The sequence below is a fragment of the Polyodon spathula genome, chromosome 5 (genome assembly GCF_017654505.1).
Source record: "Polyodon spathula isolate WHYD16114869_AA chromosome 5, ASM1765450v1, whole genome shotgun sequence".
Classification (NCBI taxonomy): domain Eukaryota; kingdom Metazoa; phylum Chordata; class Actinopteri; order Acipenseriformes; family Polyodontidae; genus Polyodon; species Polyodon spathula.
In genome coordinates this window covers 22,374,552-22,397,068 of record NC_054538.1, presented here as the reverse complement: position 1 = coordinate 22,397,068, position 22,517 = coordinate 22,374,552, and the positions used below count along the sequence as shown (strand labels likewise).

At 36.6% G+C, this 22,517-nt stretch overlaps 2 protein-coding genes across 3 annotated transcripts in view; both read left to right on the top strand.

Moving 5' to 3' along the window:
• Positions 1-3,214: 3,214 nt before the first annotated feature.
• On the top strand, positions 3,215-4,856 carry sdhaf4 (succinate dehydrogenase complex assembly factor 4). The gene is made up of 3 exons (XM_041249305.1): positions 3,215-3,548; positions 3,969-4,106; positions 4,262-4,856. The coding sequence occupies exons 1-3, from the start codon at positions 3,467-3,469 to the stop codon at positions 4,369-4,371; spliced, it is 330 nt and encodes a 109-aa protein (XP_041105239.1). The 5' UTR covers positions 3,215-3,466; the 3' UTR covers positions 4,372-4,856.
• Positions 4,857-6,394: 1,538 nt separating this feature from the next.
• LOC121315735 (stromal membrane-associated protein 1-like) overlaps positions 6,395-22,517 on the top strand; it is an 89,605-nt gene continuing 73,482 nt past the window's right edge. For both annotated transcript variants that reach the window (XM_041250099.1, XM_041250098.1), the window contains exon 1: positions 6,395-6,702. In XM_041250099.1, the coding sequence (XP_041106033.1) occupies positions 6,585-6,702 (118 nt within the window). In that variant the 5' untranslated portion in view covers positions 6,395-6,584. The remainder of the gene's footprint in view (positions 6,703-22,517) is intronic.

Genomic DNA, 22,517 nt, shown 5'->3' with positions numbered 1-22,517 from the left:
TCTTTACTTTGATTTGTTTAGAAAAAATGCATGCTTTCAGTTCTGTAATGAAATTTTAAATCCACACTTTTTTGCCATTAACTCTAATTTATTCATATTTTCCTGTATTTTATCTTTTACCACCTCCATTTTTTTTTACTTCTCATCCATATCCGGACCAGTTTTTTGTAGAGAAGAATGAAAAGATTTCAGATCGATACAAAACAAGTTTGAATTTACAAATTTAGCCGTACGCATGTGGAATTTTCATAATATTAATAGCCACGTGATATTACTTTAACCATCGTAGTTATCGAGGAATAGGACCATGCATTTTGAAATTTTAACTAATTTGTTGAAGCTTCTAAATATCAGAAGGGGCACATCATTCCATTGATTCATTGAATTTGCTAATTAATTTGTTGTATGTACAAAGATCACCTCCATCATTTAGCAGATCAGATATGAATATCATCCCCCCATCTGTCTATTCGCTTATATACATGGATCTATTCCTAGTTAACACAAGTTGATTATTCCAAATTATACTGCTATTTGGAGAAAAGTTATGTTTGAAAGCAATCTTCCATGAGTTGAGAGTTTGTTTATGGAAATTTGAGAGTTTGATAGGCAATTTATTACAGTTGTAATTGTAAGATAGTAAAAAAAATCAAGATTACCACATTCTTTAAAAATGTGATTAGGAATCTACAACCAAGGGGATTTCTTCATAGATACATATTAATCAATTTAATCTTAAAGAGTATTAATTGTCTGGAAGCCCAGTGCATTCAAACCACCCTCTGAAAAACATCTGATTATAGTGTTTTGTTTAATACTCAGGAACCAAGACTTCCTGGAACAGGAACGAAGTTTGTATACCAGTAGTCCCGCCCGTTTCCAGCAGTACTACTAGTCCATCACACATACAGCACCTATAGAAAGCCTACACCACGTTTCAAAATGTTCATCTTTTTGTTGCCTTATAGCCTGGAATTAAAATGCATTAAAATTGTTTTGTTTGTTTTTTTCATTTATCTACATATCCTATCCCACAACTTCCAAGTGAAAAAATATTCTAGAAATTTGTAGAAAATTAATTAAAAATAAAAACTGAAATAGCTTGGTTGGATAAGTGTCCACCCCTCTTGTAATAGCAATCCTAAATTAGCTCAGGTGTAACCAATAGCCTTCAAAATCACACACCAAGTTAAGTGGCCTCCACCTGTGTTAAATTGTAGTGATTCACATGATTTCAGGATAAATTCAGCAGTTCCTGTGGATTCCCTCTGCTGGGTAGTGTATTTCAAAGCAAAGACTCAACCATGAGCACCAAGATGCAAAGTTGTTGAAAGGCACAGATTGGGATGGGTATAAAAAAAATCAAATCTTTTAATATCCCTTGGAGCATGGTCAACACGATTATTAAGAAGTGGAAGGTGTATGGAACCACCAAGACCCTGTCTAGATCGGGTCATCCCTCCAAACTGAATGACCCAACAAGGAGACTGATCAGAGAGGCTACCAAGAGACCAATGGCAACTACAAGAGCTTTATGGCCAAGACTGGTTAAAATGTGCATGTGACAACAATATCCCAAGCACTCCACAAATCTGGCCTGTATGATAGTGTAGCAAAAAGGAAGCCATTACTCAAGAAAGCCCACCTTGAATTCCGTTTGGAGTATGCAAAAAAACACTGAGGAGATTCTGTACTTCTGTACTTCCCTACTATGAAGCACGGTGGTGGCACCATCATGTTATGGGGATGTTTCTCATCAGCAGGGACTGGGGCACTTGTCAGGAAGATTGCTGTCCATCAGTGGTCCCCAAGGAACTTGACAGAGCTTGAACAGTTTTGTAAAGAATGGGCAAACATCACCAAATCTAGGTGTGTAAAGTTGGTAGAGACCTATCCCAACAGACTCACAGCTGTAATTGCTGACAAAGGTGTTTCCACCAAGTATTAACACAGGGGGGTGCAGAATTATCCAATTATGATCTTTAAGTTTTGTATTTTTAACATATCATTTTTTTTTTCACAATAACAACTTCTTTCCCCTTAACAGTGTGGAGTATGGTGTGTAGATAAGTGTGGAAAAAACAAATAAATGCATGAAAGTTTGAGGCACTGACACAACAAAATGTGAACAAAGTTCTAGGGGGTGTAGACTTTCTATAGGCATTGTAACTCATTTGAGCTCAATGAAAATGTGTTTTGCTCAGACAACGACCAGGGGCTCGTTTTTTTTTTAATATTGCGAGATCGTAAGTTCAAATATGATAAGTCTCTCAATTAGTTAACACCGGCAATCTGTGAGCAGCGTCAGAAACGCGATATAGTATGACATTGTATTATACAAATGAGCCAGGTGACCAAATTAAACTACTGTATATAACAACAAATCAGTTTACATTTTAGTGGGCCGCTGTGCGAGACAGGGCATATGGTTTGGCAACAAAAAGTAAATACATAAACAATACATACACAAATCTGATGGTGAAACAAGCCAAAAATCGCGTTTGTATTTAATTCTTTAAAATCGGGGGGGGGGGGGGAAGCGTTGTCTTTTTATTTATTTCTCTGCTAACAAACGTATTGTTTTCCAATTTCGGCTGTACCGGTTGCAACTTACAACTGCAGTCAACGGCCCTACAAACCCCCGGACAAAGTTATCATCGATTCACTTACTTGACTGTCCCGCCGTTCCAGTGTGATTGGCGCTCAATGACAAACACTATAGCAAGAATATCGTGTGAGAATTTAAAAAAAATAAATAAATAAAATAAATAACGATATAAATAAATAAATCTAAGAACATTACATAAAAAAGTGTATGTATGTATTTATTTCGTGTTTAATTAATGTATTTATTTTGGAATGTATTTATTTATTTATTTATTTATTTATTTTTGCGCGAATTGTCTTCCATATTCGCCAAAAACACAGAGAAAAACTTCAGATGTTGCAGGTCGTTTTATATAAAAAAAAAAAACATTTTTAAAAGTATTGCTCGACCAGGCTGGGTTTTCTGTAGTTCAGGAGGAGAGTGCTGACGAAACTACAACCGGAACTGAAACTCTGACGACAACCGCGGAATAATTATCGCAGCTGGGTCACCTTGGCGACCAGGACGCTCTGCCTGAAAGACACCGATGACGTAAGCGGGAGGTAGTTGTCGCAATGCAGACATCACGGACAATGCGAAGGTTCACAGCAATTAGTAACGTCGGCTGATGTGCCGCGTGCTATGGAGTAGCATCTGGATATAGAGCTGAGTTGTTTTATTTATTTATTTATTTATTTAACTTTATTTTTTTTATTTTTTAAAGAAAACTTTGACAAAGCAGACGCAAAGTAAGCGTGTCTCTTCTTGATGACGTCTATGCAGGCGTTTGCTTTAGCTTGAGTCCACAGTGATGTTTGCAGGAGTACTAGTACTGTTATAAAATAACACCGAACAGGAACTCTGACGAGGGGTCCGAGGATGCCTTTAATTTGTTTACGTTTTGGAGCACAGGGAATATTATTACGCAGAGCACTGCTCGGGGAACCAAGGCACCGTTCAGGTAAGAAAGTTTCGACTGTTTCGTCAGTGTCAATGTTGATGTTTCGAAACCGTCAGAGTAATCGACTTTGTGCAGTCTATTTTTATCAGTTAATTGTCATTTTCTATTTATATGTCTACTTTTGTTTGTTTGATAACAGTTTTAAAATAGCAATTAATTTGTAGTTGCTAAAATGTATTTTATTCTGACTGAGTGGATTGGTACGAATCTAAGGTAGTCCAGGGCTACCGAGTTAGAAAATGTGTCAGTGCAGTCAGTAATGCGACTCTGTGGCATTAACATATAGTGGAATTATTTTCTTTTTGTGCAAAAACGGAATAACTATATTGCTGTTGTTATTTTATGATGAAGGTCAAACCCAGCCCCACGACCCAAGTACCCAAGTTAAATGCTTTTAACCTTTCTTTTATGTGGCAACAGGGCAGTTTGCTTCCTTGAGGTTGGCTAGCTCTGATGGGAAATCGGAAGCCAAGAAAACACCACTAAGGACACCAAAAACCCCACAAGGTCGATTTGATGTTCCTGAACAAGCTCTCAAGGAGAGGGATCCTCTTGAAAGTAAGTACTGTGTTCCATGTATTGTTTATGAATCACTTTTTCATGACCATACAGTTCATATTGGTAATAGTATTGGGGGGGGGGGGCTGGGGGGTTGCTTTCTTGGGCTACTGTTCTATTATTTAAATAAATCGTTGTTGTTTATTTCATTATAGGATTTCCTGATGACATAAACCCAGCTACAAAAGAGAAAGGAGGACCAAGAGGCCCTGAGCCAACTCGATATGGGGACTGGGAGAGAAAGGGACGATGCATTGATTTCTAACATGAAAGCTATAATATACTTGCATGTCTTGTCTAAGAAATGATAAGTGAAGAGGATGAAGAAATACATTGATCAGTGAAAAATAAAAAAGATAGTGAACAAATTCCCTTTCCTCCTGTTGTCAGACCTTATTTTTATTTTATTTTTTTCCAAAAAAGAAAGCAACTCAAGAAACAGCTGACAGATTCACAGATGTGCCTGGTGGAGAATATGTGGTAGCAAATGACAATTATATTTTTCAATAAGGGGCTTACTAAATTATTCACACCTATACTTAATAGATGATGAATTTAACACTTAAAACTTATGACATATTTGGCCTATGGTTACAGACTTCTGAAACACTCACTGTGGCCTGAATTTTCCACACTGGGAAAATTAAGTCCTATATCTTGCGACATTACTACTACCTGGCATGTACCGTATTCCTGTTATTTAAATGCACCATATGCAGTTTAATTTAATAAATACATATAATTATTGAAGCCCTTGGCTGTGTGTTCTTTTATTTTTATTGTAAGTTATAGTTTTTAGAAATGGCATGAAAACAGGACATCTATTTTATTAAGCATTGTGTATAGAAAATGCTGTAACAATTTAGTTGTATATTGTACCTGTTTTTCAGTAGCATAAATGCATTAGCTCTATATAGTAAGTTTTTATATTATACAATTCTTTTTTTCTGAATTTGCAATACACACTGATAGCACCATAATCTGGAGTATATTTTAAATAAAAAATAAATAAATAAACGTTTTGGGAACATAATTCATATTCTCTATTACACATTCTCTGCTATCTGTTACAATAGTTTTTAAAAAAATGCATACTGTACAATTACAATGTAGTGGTGATAAGATCTGAAGCCATTCATGGGATAGATGGTGTTTAAAAAAGCATATATGGTAAAAACAGTCTGAGATATTTCTGTGGTTGAGGAAATAATCTTCCCCCAGAAACGTAGAATCTATACTTGTGCAGTCAAATCTATTTAACACACAATCTCTCCATTAAGTAGAGGACGGGTCTTTCTATTTCATGAGTTTCTTTTAGTTGCTAAAAAGGCTAAAATTTACCAGTTGTCAAAATCTCAAGGAAGCTCTTCCAATTGCTCATCATGTCACAGAATTGCATTCGTGTAGTGCAACAAATGTTTACCTTGAGAATCTTACCAAGACTATTTCAATTAATTATAAAAACTTTGAAACTGATGTAGACTACTTTTGGTTCTTAATAATAGCCTAGAAAAGAAATCTGAATAAAAAACAGATTTCAAACCAGTGGGAGTGGGGGAGTGGATGACATGAGGTGATATGGTGATATAGTAGCAACAAGTTGACAAAGATATCTTACAAACGTTTTATTAGACTTCTGTATATGTCCACATTAATAATAATAATAATAATAATAATAATAATAATAATAATAATACAATACTCAGTAGAAAAGTTATTCACTTACTGGTACTTTTTTATTATTATTATTTGGGGGTTTCCATCACCAATTGTTTTACACTTTATTTTCATCATAACCTCAAAAAATCTTGAAGTTGTAGTTCCCTGTCATTTCGGGAATTCCAAGACAGCTGTCTAATAATAACGTGCTGGTAAAAGCCAAATCCTTAATTCTAGAAAATGCTCTGCTGCTTGAGAAAAACCCAGCTGTCAATGGTCACGATAACACTTGTTTGATAACTGTCAGTTTTTGGCTTTATAATCACTACTGTACAATCAACATCAGTCCTGGTTTGAAGAACACACATCACAAAGGTGTGTTCGAAATGTCAGTGACCTCAAAAGTTTACCTGTTTGCGGAGGAATATTAAAAAACACACATCTATATTATAAGGCAATGTGTGTTTTCCAATATTATGACATCAGTATTTTACATAACCATGTATAATATTCGTTTAACGTTTTGCCTCGACATTTCCAGTTGAACAGTTACACGTTACTTAAACCTAAATTTACATAGGGTGAACTATTTCATTTCAGGCGGATTGGGTATCCTGCAGTTGTAGCAGTCGTTGTAGATTGTAGTTCCGGTTCTTGGTGTTTCCTGGTTGCTGCCACAATTTGCTGCTGCTTCTGATTCCTGCTAGTAATTTTCAAAACCCGGGGAATGACAGTGTATTTAAAACATTTAATTTAGCCATCATTGTTTTGGGAATTGTATTGTTTCGTTACAAAATACAAAAGGATACCGGCTGAGAAATGACGACGCGGTCGGAAAGGGAAAAGGCTCTGAAATTGAATGAGCAGCACCAGGCCATCCTGTCCAAAATGCTGAGAGAAGAGGATAACAAATACTGCGCTGACTGCGAGGCGAAAGGTAAAGTGAAAAAGACATGCTAATCATTCTTATGGTATTTTATACTGGTCCAACCCCATACTGAACAATGCTCACTGTTATGCAAATCGAACCTTACAAATAAGTAGACATGATGTATCATCCTGTGTTGATCGGTTATGCTGGTAACCAGACCCACATTCTGTCATAAATCAGTCGGAAAAATATATAGTAAATTTTATTTGGTACTGGTGTTGGAGCTATAGAACTGTACCGGTATTTATCTGGTTCGTCAATTATAACCTGCCCTGTAACAAATGTCATATCCGCATTACCCAGTATTAGTCGCATCAGGTTTGTCTCTGTATGTGTAGGCTTTCATTCAAACACGTTCTACAGTTTTCTGTAACTAAAAATGACAATAACAAATGTTTTATAACTGTGTAGGCAACTGTGTATTTTTAAGTGGAAACTAGACTTGAATGCAATGCATGTTTTACTGTGATCATAATAGTTTAAATCACCCAGTTAAACCTGCTTTGCAAATTGAGTATTTTATTCCAACCCTGATTTAAGAAATGTGCCTTAGTATAAGTTGGAAGGTGGAACTGGAAATACTTGTAAAGCAGTGGTTCAGTCCTGGAGAGCCCGTGTCCCTGCAGGGTTTTATTCCAGCTGCACCCTAAAGTACTTTATTGGACCTTATTAGAAGCTTAATTGGTCCAATTCACTAACTTAGGGTATAGTTAGAACAAAAACCAGGAGGGACACCAGCCTTGCATGACCTGAGTTGTGCGCCACTGTTGTAAAGCATCAAAAATCTTTAGACATTGAATAAATAAACATGTTTAATGTGATTCTCCATTTCAGCAGCATTTAAGGTTTGTTGATACTATTTGCAGTTCCCTCCTTAATGTCACAACTAAGCTAAATGTGCTATTTACAAAACATGTTATTTAATGTAATGGTATGTAAGGTATTTGACTAGTATAATCTACTTCCCTGAGATGTTTTATTAAAAAATGAAGTGTCACCATTAACTTGAGGAGGCTTTTTGGATACTTCGTTCAGCAGCAGTATAAATTATTCAAGTAAGCCTCCGCTCCACTTGATGGAAATTGATTTGGGACAGCTGTACTAGGGTCAGTTCTTGGTTATGTTATTGTAGGGCCCAGTCCCTTCGACTTGAACTGTCAGTCCCGATTATTACATGCACAAGCACAGAGCTTGCCTGACCCACAGCCCAAGGCAAAAAATCAGTCCTCCAGCGCTCAAGTGTTCGTTGATATTCTTTCTTTTGTTTTGGCAACTGTAGTTGAAGATACAGCTTGAAACCACACCTAATATGCTCCATGACATATCTTTTTACAGCATACTGATAGAGCTTGAGTGTGTATTTCCCAGTTTCGTAGAATCCAAAAACATCTGTCGACGGTATACACTGTTCAGCATGGACAGGCCTAGTGTCAATATTATGCATTCTTTTATGGGTCTTAATTCAAAATGTGGACCCTTATCTGTCTGTCTGCCACACTTTTTAATAAATATTCAACAAAATGGGCCTCTTGGCTTGGGCTTGAGTGTTTCAAATACCTGTGTGGTAAGTTTGAAGGTTAATCATTTTGATTTGAAATTCCTAACAAAAACAGGTGCCCCAATTTACCAAACAACTATGTTGTTGCTCAACAGTCAGAAGTTGTAATATAAATATTAATAAATATACAGTATTCTGATTAAATATCTGAATCGGAGGTCATGTTTTAGTTTGTTTCAACATGATAGATAAAGCACACTTTGAAATATTGTGTTAGTACACAGCTGTGTTCTAGGATTCTGTCACTCTCTTGTTCCAACTTTGTATCAAGAGAAACAGTGATGTTTGTACTGATGAGGTACGCTCGTCGAAGTCAGAATAAACAAGGAGGCAATGATAAATTACGGCAGTTCTGAAAAGATTGAATAAACCAGTCAGTTTTGAAAAGATTGAATACATCGTTTGAGTTTGAGTTATCAGGTGACAAAACAGTACTGTATCAGTTTTGAATCGGTTAGCAACGAATCGCTATCAGTGCCAACAAGGTGTTCTTTAAGCGAAGTTCCTGTTCCTTAGGCGGAATATTTACAATGGAAAAATTCTGTTTCACCACAAGGTTGTTCCCTCAGCCAAAGTGTTATCTTAGGAGGTGTTCTTATACGTGGAGAGTACTGTGAATCTAGAGTAGATTGTGAACTTACAGCAGAGTCAAGGCTTACAATTAGCTAGGGTAAGTAGACACATATTTAAATCCATTTATCTCTAGTGTGGACCGAGCACAAAACATTTTGGGGTAACTGTACTGTATTTCCCCACAGCTCCTTGCAGCATTGTTGCACACCTGTGTACTATGTATGTCACAGGGTGCTATTCTCCCTCCAGTTGACACACACAGTACTATTGTATTAGCTTCCTCTTAAAACTAAAAATAGAGAGATTCACTTCCCAGAAACCTGTAAACAAAATGCAAAATAGAAGTCTGACCACTTTTTTCAACATTGAAACATTGGTGCATCTCTTACTACCAGCCGCTCAGTATTGCTGTAATTAGGGCTAACAGGAAGTAGCCTACGTGTTTTCATGAAAACAGATGCATTGTCCTACAAACAGCATCACTGTTTAAAAAAGAAAAAAAAAAAATTAATTGTAAAGAGAAAATGTGATTTTTGGCAGCTAACTTGCATCAGATTCTGGAAGTCTTTTGGTGACTATTAAATTACACTACGTTTCAGTTAACTGATTGATTAATGTCAAAGTTTATTATGGTAGTTTGCAACTGTGAACCCTTTGCTCTGACGTGGTAATAGCTTATCTAGGCAAAACACTTGGTTAAACTTCCAGGTTACTGATAACGACCCACAGTGAACATCAGTGATGTTTTGGAGTTTATTGAATCCCAGATGTCACAAATAATTCAAGTAGCCATTCCAGTTTTACAGATTGCTCTACAAGTACAGTTGATGTAACCTTCCATAGCACATTCAGCTATCTAACACATCAAGTCCTTTCTTTAGTTTGTTTTAGTTTCCCTTCACAGAGGGTTAGGCTTGTGTATACAGTGCTCTAAAAAGAATGCAATTCAATATTGCATTTACTTTAGGATTTGTTGCTATAATGCTGCACAGGGTCCCACAAAACCCCGCCTACTGCATCGAAAACATTGTGTCTTTACTGCTGACATATGCCTGGATACAAGGATATAATGTAGTAGAGGCTGGCATACATGCAATATGTGCAGTATGTGACGCTGCAAAAGTGTTACTATATCTAGACAATGGCTCTTGCAATTGAGATTTAACTTGCAAAAGACCATTCTTTAGCACAGGTTATATAGGGATACTGTAGATATGCACTGTCTGTATGTCACATGTTTTTATCTATCTGGAGAAACCCTTCTTCAGTAATGAAACTTGGTTTGGACATTTATTTTAATTAGTGCATCCGGTATACAGAACAAGTCTTTGTTCTACTAACACATTTTTTCAGGGAACACTCACCATAGCTAGAGAGAGGGAAAGTTTAACAAATTGTAATGTCAGTGCAATGGACAGTAAAAGAAAAAAAAATATTCAATAACTAAAACAGTAGTTTTGGGGTTCAAACATGTTGTGATATATTTGCCGATCGCTTTGCCAGTGGAGATATTGGGAAGACAGTGGGTAAGGTGATGATTAATAATAATAATAATAATAATAATAATAATAATGCTTTTAATTAACAAGTTGTATAACTTATAGCTATCTGTTTTCATTATTGCTTACTTTGATGGATGACAAGATGTTTAGTTACATTGGGTTAAAGGCAGCAGGAAGAGCTACTGTCTTTTTTTTCTCAATACCAGCAACAGCTACTTAATTATATTTAGAAAATGTTTTCCTCCTCATTTGAGGTCTTTTTCCATCTCCCTTCTGTTCCCTTCTTTTAATTTTGTTCAACTTACTAGATCGATCAATTTTTTTCTTTTTCAGTTACCGTTCTCTGCTCCACCCCAAGAGTATTTACTGCATATGTGATTTATGTGCCACTTTTCTCTTTCTTGTGTTCATTAGTTAAATTTCCAGACAACTTGCCAAATAGAACAGATTTGTGTTGTCCAGCCATTTCTGTAATTGTATCAATTTCTTCTTTGAATAAAATTGTTTTCTTTGCACCCTGCCATTGTGTGTAATTACCTAATTGGTCACAGGGCTTTGAAGTAGATTACAGAGTTACTGATTTTTTTGAGCACAGCGACAGCACTTGCAAAGTAGGCTACGCAACAAAAATGTGAAACCAGGTTTGTAATAATGGATTTTACTAAATATTCATCAGACAATTTGTTTTTCTTTAATGCACTAGTTTTCCAATACCCAATTTAAATTGTGGAATGCTGTATGTATTTGTTAAAATACAGGTAGAGTCCTTTGTACAGTAAAGCACTGTTTTATATTTACATGGAACTTGTAAAACAACTCCCTGATGTGGGAGTACAAAAGGACCTCGGGGCTGTAATTCCACTCGTGTGCCAGGTGTATTTCCATTGGCCTACTTATCCAAAGCAAAGGAAATTAATCTCTAGGTTTTCATTCAGTAACAGATTCTTTCTAACAAAAGTAGTTGTGCAGCAAGGAGAGCAACTGCATTTTGTCTGAAATTGTTTAAAAAATTTTAAAAAATGTGTATAAATCTTCACACGGTACATGGATGAATTCTATACTACCAGTATATTGAACAACATAATTAACAAATAAAGCTGGCAAAGTGCAAGAGCATTGTCATAGACCACAGCTGACCAATCTTCAAAAGTTTAAAATGGAAATATAATCGCTTTTCTTCACAAGCACGTGTTTTCCATGAAATGACAAGAGCTGAAAGATTAAACATGATCATATTACTACAAACTAGTATCCAGATTCTCAATGACCTAGTTCCATAATATTGTTGTATTATAATATTGCTCCATTCAGGGGCACTTTCCAGATAAACTATAGGCAGCTCTGACAAGTTAAATTGTGATTTTTTTTTTTTTTCTTTTTTTCCTGTAATTGTGTGCTATACTTTTTTGGGACTATTTACAAGATTAATATGTAAATACAGTATAGTTTACGGTAAGTGTAAATAATACTACTTGAATGCAATTATGAACTAGGATGAAATAAGGATTACAAGTTGTATCAGCAATCATAGGGTTTCCATGAATGTTTTTTTTTGTTTTTTTTTTCTCTCGAGACATTTACACGAGAAATGTCTTGTGTAAAATGCTTTTTTTGGGTTTCCATTCATTCAATTTATTTTACTCGCATAAACCGGGCTTTTCACCTGACGTCAGGCAAATGAATGGGAAAGGTGGAGGTTGATATGTAAATTAGCTATGCGTAAAGTAGTTGTGCTCTTTTTGAAGATTACTAGTGAACTTTTGTGGGTAGTGGGCACATGAAAGGGAGGTGGCGGATGTGAAACGGAATAAAGTGCAGCGTTAGTTTGTTCCCAAAACTGGCACTGCCTGCTGTGAGACAGACGGGGAAGGTTACCGGTGTTGCCAAGTCTCACGAGAAAAAAAAAAAAAGCGACGCTGCCTTTCAAAACAAGCGAACCCATGTTAGAGTATAGGTATTTATGCAAGTTCCAACCAGCGACTCTCAAAAACAAGCCAAATTCTAATTATAAGCAGACTTGGCAACTCTGAAGGTTATCTGAGCCGCCAGTTTGTATTGGACAGCAGTGATCGTGCTGTCAGAGATTTTCTCCTTTCTTTTAAGTTGTGTTGGATTTACTGTTGTGTCAAATATTAATGATGCAAACAAATAAAACAGTCAATATGTTAATTTGCAATATTATTTGGTCAGTTCTGAGAGAACGTCTTGTTGGTTGTTGCGTTGTTTTGGGCGATCGAGCTGGCACATGACATGCAGTTCACCAACTATATTTACGAACGACGTGGAGGGCAGACACGCGTTGTCTTTGGACGTAGCTGGAATCATAAAAAGTACAGGAATTAATTCAGTTAGACATTTAAGCAGCAAGGGTACTCTCATACAGCTGCATTAATACTATAACACAGGCATAACACTGTTCATGGTAAGTGGTTTTACACAGAACTATAAACATATACAGCAATACAGACCAGACACAGCAAAACACAATAATAAAAAAAGCTGCCTGCGTTATCATTTAAGGTGAACTACACCACTGCTAACAATACAATCGCCGTCTTGGAATCTATAGTAAAAACTGACCTGCTCCCTTGCAGTATTTATAGATAAGAATGAACACGCTCATTAACATTTACACGTGAAATGAGGGTTTGCATGCGAAACTGGGTGTGGATTTTCCCGTATGTTTCGTCATTTACACGAGTAGATGAGATTTACCCTATCCCTCTCTGTAGTTTTTTTTGGCCACAAACCTGATTTACCTGAGAGATTCTCCCAAACGTGCATGTGCATCGCCATTTCACTTGTAAATTGACCTGCATGGAAACACCATGAATGACTTAGTAGTGCGAGTATAGTGCATTAGCTGAGGATCTGGTAATGTGACGCTTAGCCAGGCAAGTCCAGAACATTAGGAGGGGTAGATCAAGAGATCTACAAATGCAGTCTAAACAGGTGAGCTGAGGAGGCAGCTGAAGGCAGTGGGGGGGATAAGATTTATAAATACATTCCAATCTGTTAAGTATGGTGCATTCCCTTACCTTATAAGATATCCACATACTGTCTATGCAATGCTAACCTGCGTACTAATATACTGTACCAATTCACAGTAATTAAAGACAGTACGGTTCAAGGATTGTATTGCTAATTTGCATTATTAATTAGTGGGGATGTTTCAAGCACTTCACTATAGATTTAGAGAGTTTAATCTGCTGCTTCCAGGTCCATTATAGATTTCAAAGCCTCTCTGTTATAGCATGAATGTTCGGTTGACCTCACTTATTTGTTAGACAAGCTAACTGCCCTCTTGAAAACCATTCATTTTTATTCCATGTAAGTCAAACCTTGTAGGCACTGTACATGTATACCTTACTTTTTTTTTAATTTATTTTTTTTAAAGGCGAAATGATCAGTGTGATTTTTATTGGTTTAAAAATGGCGGCTGCAGTAGTGCTTCACCAGAAAGCTGCATTAGAGTTAGTGTCCCCTTTATAATGTGAAGCAACATTTTACCTCTGGCCATATGATAGAGACCACTTGCTTTCAAAAGTGTCTTTTAATAATAATAATAATTAATATTTTTATATAGCTCCTTTCATTGTGGACAACCATCACAAAGCGCTTTACAGAGGTATGCTGTGAACTGTGCATTATATGCAGAGTCACTTACAATAGGACACTGATATAACATCTCTTCCGCAGGATAGATCGTAATGAGGTTAAGTTATTTGCTGAGGGTCACGCAGTAAGTCGGTCAGTGATAGCAGTGGGATTTGAACTGTTGACCTGGTTACAAGCCTGAGACTATACCCACTGGACCACACTGCCTCCTTTATGTTTTTTTTCTTTTTTTTTGTATTTTAATGTTCTCTCAAAGTTCCACTACAGGTGGTGTTTAGTAGAAATTAACCATTGTACCTCCACCTCATGGTTCTTTTACTTCATGTTTACAGACCATGCAATCTTATGAGACCCCTAGGTTATTACCCTGGGAACATTTGTTTTTGTTCCCAAAAACTTGTATTTCTAATTTTTAGTTTAAGCCTTGTTTAGTACACACAGGTATTTGGTCTCACTACAGTGCAGTAAGTGAGTACCAAACTTAAATGAAATAAAAAGAAATGATGCTGACATTTTAGGATTTTTCTGCAAAATTACATTAAAAAAATAAATATGAAAACAAATGAGCATTCCATATTTCAGTGACCATTCTTAATTTCAGTGAGCGTGCCATATTTCAGTGTTTTTTTGATATGTCAAGGTTGGGTAAACTAAAAATCTTGTCGTATTACTTTAATAACTAGGAATTTTATTTCTATTTATACTCTGCACAGACCAACAAAACCCTCCTTCAATATCTACACTATCCCCTAGTACACTACATTCTAATTGCAGTGGAACATATAGACATTTTAAAAATATTAAATACCTGTTCATTTTAGGTTTTCCAGAGCTGAAGTTGCATTTACATACTTCAGTTTATTTTATTTATTTAATAAAACCGTTTGAATTTTAAGTGACTTACAGTACTGTGGCTTGTTTGCTTTTGAATGTTATGCTGTTAAATAAGCATGAAAGTTGCTACTATTAATCAGATTAAGTTGAGGAGTCTTCTGACCTAACGTTATTGGTTTGTCCATATAGTGCAACCCCTACACAGAATTAGTGTGAGAATGAGCACCTTCCCATTGAGAACCAGGGAAGAACATGACATGAGGAGACCAAGGTTCTCACGTCACAGCTTGACTAATATTGTAATTTCTGTTAGGAGATAAGGTATTTTAACAAAACTGGCAATCCAGTATAGTTGTTGGCCACCTCCTAAATTATGCAGGGCCCCAGGCTATTTCAGAACTTAACGTGTTAAAGTCATGGATAAATACATGGAATAAGCAGAAACCAAGACTAAAAGAATACCTTGCCAGTTACATGTGTCATTGTTTTTTAACTTAAGAATCTGATGGTTCCCTTACTGGTGTTGCAATTGATGATTGATTGCCACATAAATTACAATTTTACTGTGTCTTGTTTAAATTTGTGGTGGTACGATTAATTTATGCAAAATATGTATTGTAGTGTATTGGTCTATTTTTACTGGACATCAAAAATACCAGGGCAAAGACCTGATATAGTTTAACTTTTAAATAATAATTGTTATTATTATTTTAAAATAAGATTGTTTGTGTAAAAAAAAAAAAAAAAAAAAAAAAAAAAGATTTAAGAAGCAAACAAAAAAACTACCCTAGCTAGCACAGTGTTGATTTTACAGAACATGTAAAATGAAAAATAACATGCAAAAACTAATTTCCTACTTTGCTAAAAGTATTTGGGTAATCAAATTGTTTTGTATGTAACCTATTTGTTGCTGATTATTGACAATTCTCATGACTGAAAGCCAACACCTAATGATAATTATAGCATAAATAAATACATAATCAAGTGCTGAAAAAGAAATTGATAGTTTTGATATAAAAAAAAAAAGGTTAAAACTAGAGCACAGCAACAATGTCAAATGTATTTATTGTTATTATTATTATTACTATTATTAAGTAGACACCTTTATCCAAGTGACTTGCCGAGACTAGGGTGTGAACTATGCATCAGCTGCAGAGTCACTTAAAACAACGTCTCACTTGAAAGACGGAGCACAAGGAGGTTAAGTGACTTGCTCAGGGTCACAAAAGGAGTCTGGCTGAGCTGGGATTTGAACCAGGAACCTCCTGGTTACAAGCCCTTTTCTTTAACCACTAGACAAAACAGCAGTGATACTACACAAAAAGGAGAAACTACCAGAAAAATAGCAGAAAAGTTTACCGAAAAGCACTGTGGGGGCTGTTTTTGACAAACACAGGAGAACATGGACATCTGCAACTAGCTCCAATCCAGGTTTTGTTGTGGTGGTACATTTCAGTGAAATGCATCTATTGCTGTGCTTCAGGTGCCCTCTACTGTTGAAGTGTCTTTGGTGCAGGAGATTGAACTGATGACAAGTTTTCTTTTTCTGAGGTGAATGAAGCATAAACAAGTTATTGGTCAGTAGGGGGCATCAAAAGCACTGGTTTTTAGAATTATGCCTTAAAATTGTTGAATTGTTTGTCTTTAAACAGGATATTATAAAGATGATAGAAATTGTTAATTAGTCCCTAATATTGTTTCTATCCCAAAAGAGGGCAAAATCTCTTTTTTTTAAATCGCATGCTGCACATTAGTGGTTTCATCAAGGGGGGGGAGTTATTTTTATTTTTTTCCCAGATGGGTTCAGGAGTCCTTGAACTGTATTGTCTGCAGTTACTGTGAGTTGGTCCAGTATATTAGTATGCAGGTTAGCGTTGCACGCAGTATCCGAATATCTTAAGGTAAGGGAATGCACCACACTTGACAAAATGTATTGGGAAATATTCTATAGTTGGCACAGAATGTGTGGTTTTTCCAATCGTACTGTAACCTTTTTCCAATTTTAAAATCTTGATTTTTGCGTTCCTTTCTTATACTGTATCCCTGATGCTTCAAATGTGCTTTTAGAGGAATCTACAACCAGAATGATTCAATTTCTTATCTTTTTATAGGCCTACTCTGTGTCAGTATATTGTCAGCTTGTCTGCGGTAATTTTAAACAATCTATATATTTTTAGTCCATTTTTAAAAAGAAAAAAGGGGGGACTGTGGGACCCTGTTTAACTTGTCCATCTACCCTCTGCATTTTGCCACTTGCTTAGCACATTGTAAAATAGAACAGTCCTGTACAAGAAACTGTGTGTTCCCCAGGCACTTGCTCACCTCCCTATATGAACCTAGTCAGATGATATCCTCTTAATTGGTCTTCTTCCTCCACATTTGCCTCTGGGAGCATTAAGAAACACTCGCTATTGGATGCTAGTCTCAAGTTGCCATTTTAATTGGGGCTTCCAGCAACCTGACCTGTCAGGGTGCTGTGAAGAGGTCTGTAAAACAGTTGATTCCTGCACCTTGCTTATTGCTGCAAGGTACACTACAGCACCTTATACCTCATCCACTTAAGGTGGTGAGTCAGGGTTTGGTGGCTTTGTCTTGGTTGTACTGTGGGAAGTTGTGCATGTCTCTCATTGCTTTTTCTTTTTTTCTTTTTTTTTTTTTTTTTTTAATCTTATTTTGGCGCATGTTCTTAGAATATGGATTCCTATTCTCGGTCCACAGGGGGAAAATGCTGGAGAGTGAATTCAGACTAGCACCTTGGAAACAAGAGGCCAAAGGAAGCCTGGCAGTCTCCAGACGCTGTACAAAAACAACTAGAAAATAAAAGGTGGCCAAGCTTGAGCCATGCGCTTTGGTAATTGGTCTGACAGCCTTCCCCTTTTGAGCTGCAACTGTGATGTGTCTTCAGGGACAAAATCAAAGTAATAAACCAGCTGCTGCTTCAGGTGTCTTCTCCAAACTAGCACTTGCATTTTGTGTGTTACTGTCTTGTCTTGCAAGCCAGAATGTTGTCGGCACAACAAGGAATCTTTTTAAATGGCATGTGAACTTGGCGCAAGTTTGTAATATTAAAATGTCCAATACAATGTTAGTTTATCTTCAAGCCCTTGGGCCAAATGGGTAACTGTAACAGGGGTGTTCTGTTACAGTATGAGTGTCCGCTGAGAACGAGAGACACAGAGGATTTGAAGTCGAAACGACGCTTAGGTATCCAGGTTTTATTATTTACACATAGGCAGCTGGAGTGTTGCCGGTCGCCGTTGGGTAGCAGCAATGGTAGCCCTAGTGTGAGAGGCAATCTACAGAAGTGCCCATGAATACAGAAAGGCAAAAACAAAATGCTGTACCGTTCAAAAACAACTAGAAAATAAAAGGTGGCCAAGCTTGGGCCATGCGTTACTCCCGCTATATAGGGATGCTACACTGCCACAAACTAAACACTGGTGTTGGATTAAAATCGTTAGTTACAAACAAACCAAATCATGTTTATATGTAGGCTTGCTACTTTTCGATATTAATTTGTAAAGCTTGTTAAACATCGATTTCCCCAAAAATATAAGTTTGACTGAAATAAATTTATATAGGATAAATGTTGGTAAACCACTTCTATTTTGAAATTAGCAGGTTAAGGTGTAGGTAGGCTTTTGCTATAGGTATACGGTGACAGTTACTAGTTTGATTTGAAAATGGGGCGCAAGAGGAAAACACTTAAACAATATTGTGCACAGTACCCTGACCGATGTCTGAAGACTCCACGGCAAGACAAAGCGGGACCATCTGCCTTACCTTCCAGTGACTTGAGTCCAGCTGTGCTGAGCCTGAAGCAGGAGAGGGAGAGGAATGTTTTGTTCTGTTCATGTTATTTTTTTACTGGTAAATTTTCTGCTATAAAAGTCTGTGTAATAAACTTTTAGTTTTTTAATTTGTGAAGGATCTATATCTATACAAGGTATAGCTCAACTGTGACCAAACGTTATTTCAATTAGAATGTTGGTAACCAAGGTTTTGTTGCATGTTGATTATAAAGGTTTTTGCTAAATGAGAAATTTTTCAATGGCATAAAAAGTCTGTTTTTTATTTTAAAGCATAAAGGTCAATTTTACCCATTCTTTGCTTGAATTGAAAAATAAAGATCTAAAAAAACAAGTAAATTCTTTCTAAAATAAACATTGATATTAATTGTCAATTTGGCAAAAAAATAAAAATCAAATAGTATCAAGCCTATTTATAATTAAACAAAACTACAGCACCTATAGAAAGTCTACACCCCCTTTCAAAATGTTCACGTTTTGTTGCCTTATAGCCTGGAATTAAAGTGCATTACATTTAAACTACCGGTCAAAAGTTTTAGAACACCTCAATTTTTCCAGTTTTTATTGAAATTTAAGCAGTTTAATGTCTCAATGTACTCTGAAATTAAAGCATAGAACAAATAAACAATTGGAGATAAAAAAATAAATCATGGAATCGTTTTGTTTAACAAAATCCTAAATTAGCTCAGGTGTAACCAGTCGCCTTCAAAATCACACACCAAGTTAAGTAGCCTCCACCTGTGTTAAATTGTAGTGATTCACATGATTTCAGGATAAATTCAGCAGTTCCTGTAGGTTCTGTCTTCCAAGTAGTGCATTTCAAAGCAAAGACTCAACTCAATATCAAAGGCCTTGAATATCCCTTGGAGCATGGTTAAGACAGTTATTAAAAAGTGGAAGGTTTATGGCACCACCACGACCTTGCCTAGATCAGGCCGTTCCTCCAAACTGGATGACCGAGCAAGAAGGAGACTGATCAGAGAGGCTACCAAGAGGCCAATGGCAACTTTGCAAGAGCTACTGGCTTTTATGGCCAAGACTGGTCAAAGTGTGCATGTGACAACAATATCCCAAGTATTCCACAAATCTGGCCTGTATGATACGGTGTCAAGAAGGAAGCCATTACGCAAGAAAGCCCATCTTGAATCCTATTTTGAAGTATGCAAAAAGAACACTCGAGAAATTTTGTGGTCAAAACACACAGCCAAAGCTACACTGGAGTGGCTAAGGAACAAAAAGGTAAATGTCCTTGAGTGGCCCAGTCAGAGCCCTGACCTAAATCCAATTGAAAATGTATGGCATTACTTGAAGATTGCTGTCCATCAATGCTCTCCAAGGAACTTGACAGAGCTTGAACAGTTAAAAATATTGCCACATCTGGGCGAGACCTATCCCAACAGACCCACAGCTGTAAGATTGCTGCCAAAGGTGCTTCCATTAAGTATTAACTCAGGGGGGTGGAGACTTAGCCAGTTATGACCTTTCAGTTTTGTATTTTAAATATATAATTTTTTCCCCTTAACAGTGTGGAGTATGATATGTAGATAAGTGGGGGGAAAATGCTCTAAATGCATGAAACTCTGTGACACTTTCTATAGGCACTGTAACATTTCATTTTACAATGCCTAATCTACTATTGTGGGTCTTAAAGTTGATACAATATAGCCTATAGTGTATTCAAGAATCTGCATTTCCTTCAAACTTAATGGTACTGTGTTTTGATAATCTCAATTATTTTATTGACATACAAAGTGTGCCATACATTAGCCATTAGATGGCGCCAGAGCTTTGGCTGTCTGGTTACTATAATTGAAGTAGCCTATTGTTAGATTGATTTTATTTCTCTCCTGGAAATGTTTTTTTAATTTTCTTCTTTTTTTATTTTCATTCATCATGGCATGCATTTTTGCAAAGTTTTTTTTATGTAGCAGATGTATGTAAAGGTGTCCCGAGTGATGACAAAATGTTAGCAACAATTTATGCTAGGGGTGGGTATTGGGGCTGAGATCTGTATTGCAATATATTGCAATACTGAAGACAATATTGTGATATATTGCTACCAAATTAAGTCTACATATATAAACTGTACTTATGTGGAATCTAAGGTATTAGAATGTGATAATTCAAATTAAACTCTCATGTGAAATGCCCACTAACTAATCTGTGTTGGATCCTTGAAGAACGTGCATGTGTTCCCAATTTGAAAAATTAAAAAAAAAAACAGTGCTGATTTGAAAGCTGTTTAACCTTTTTTTTAAAAACATTGATTTTTTTTAAAATGTAATTTTTAAATTATTATCAATACATTTTATTTTCATTTTATATTAAACATGTTTTTCAAAAGTTCACCCTATGAATGGACATAAACATGGGTTTAAAACGGCTTTATATTTTGGTCAGTGCAGAGACCCGTGGTTTGGAGTAAACGACTGACCTTGCTTTTAAGATTTAATATATATAAGATTTTCTTCAGCATTATTGCTCAGAGATTCAGCTTATCGATGACAATAACAAATTTAGTGAAAGCCTACTTTTGGAGATTTGCAATTTAGTTTTTCAACTTCAGAATTCAGCACTGCATGGCAATACCTAGAAGTTGGAATAATGTTAGGATGTACCATTTCTCCACTGGCTTTTACCATGGCAATGGAAGTAATTATTAGGGCATCAAAATGGGTAGTGGGAGGAAGGCGCTTGGCTTCTGGAATGCGACTACCACCAATTTGAGCATACATGGATAACATGACAAACATGACAACCATGACTACAACAGTAGCCTGCAGTAATCGGTTATTGGGCAAATTAACCAATAACATTGAATGGGCATGAATGCAATTCAAGCTCACGAAATCAAGTAACATCTCTATAATTAAAGGTAAAGTAGTAGATAAAATGCTCTACATTAATGGTGAGGCAATACCAACAGTGTCCGAGAAGCCAGTGAAGTGTCTTGGGAGATGGTACGACGGGGATCTAAAGGACACAGTTTGTGTAGAAGTTAGACAACAAGCAGTGGTAGGGTTGAAGAGCATAGACCGCAGCGCATTACCAGGCAAACTGAAATGCTGGTGCTTTCAGTTTGGTCTACTGTCAAGACTGTTGTGGCCACTGACTGTGTACAAGGTTTCCTTGACAACAGTTGAGAAGCTGGAAGCTTTAATCAGTTCATATGTCAGGAAATGGTTGGGAGTTCCACACTGCCTCAGCAGAGTGGGAGTTTACGGTAAAGGAATATTGCAACTACCATTCTCAGCTCTAACATAGCAGTTTAAGTGCGCCAAGGTCCGACTGGAAATGACATTAGTAGATTCACGCGACAAATGTGTAAGGGAGGCAGCACCTGTGCTGAAAACTGGAAGAAAATGGGTGGCAAAGAAAGCTGTGGAAGATGCTAAGGCTGCACTTCGAATCAGTGATATTATGGAGCAAGTTCAGCATGGAAGAGGGGGTCTTGGTCTCAGTTCAGCTCCTCCTACATGGCACGAGGCAACCTCAGCTCAACGGAGGAAACTGGTAGTCCAGTTGTAAAAGCAAGGAGAGGATGAGGTGTGTAAAGGCAGTTTCCCAGGCCAAGCAGGGAGAATGGATGGTCTCATTTGAAGTGTTTTTTAAAACCCCAAAAGTAATGACTAAAGCTAAGGTTTACCATTTTAAAAAAGCAAACTATGAAGGTATGAAACAGAGACTAACAGAAGTAGATTGGAGTAAAATAGAGAAAACACCCACAGAAGAAGGATGGTTGTTCTTCAAAAATGTGGTACTAGAGGCGCAAAACAATTACATCCCTAAAGTAGACAAATCTAAATGTAAAACTAAATTGCCAAAATGGTTTATTAGATCAATTAAAAAAAATATTCAGCGAAAAAAGGCACTTTATAGAGCATTAAAAAAGGACCAAAAAGAAAGTACGCAGAAAGAGTACACAGA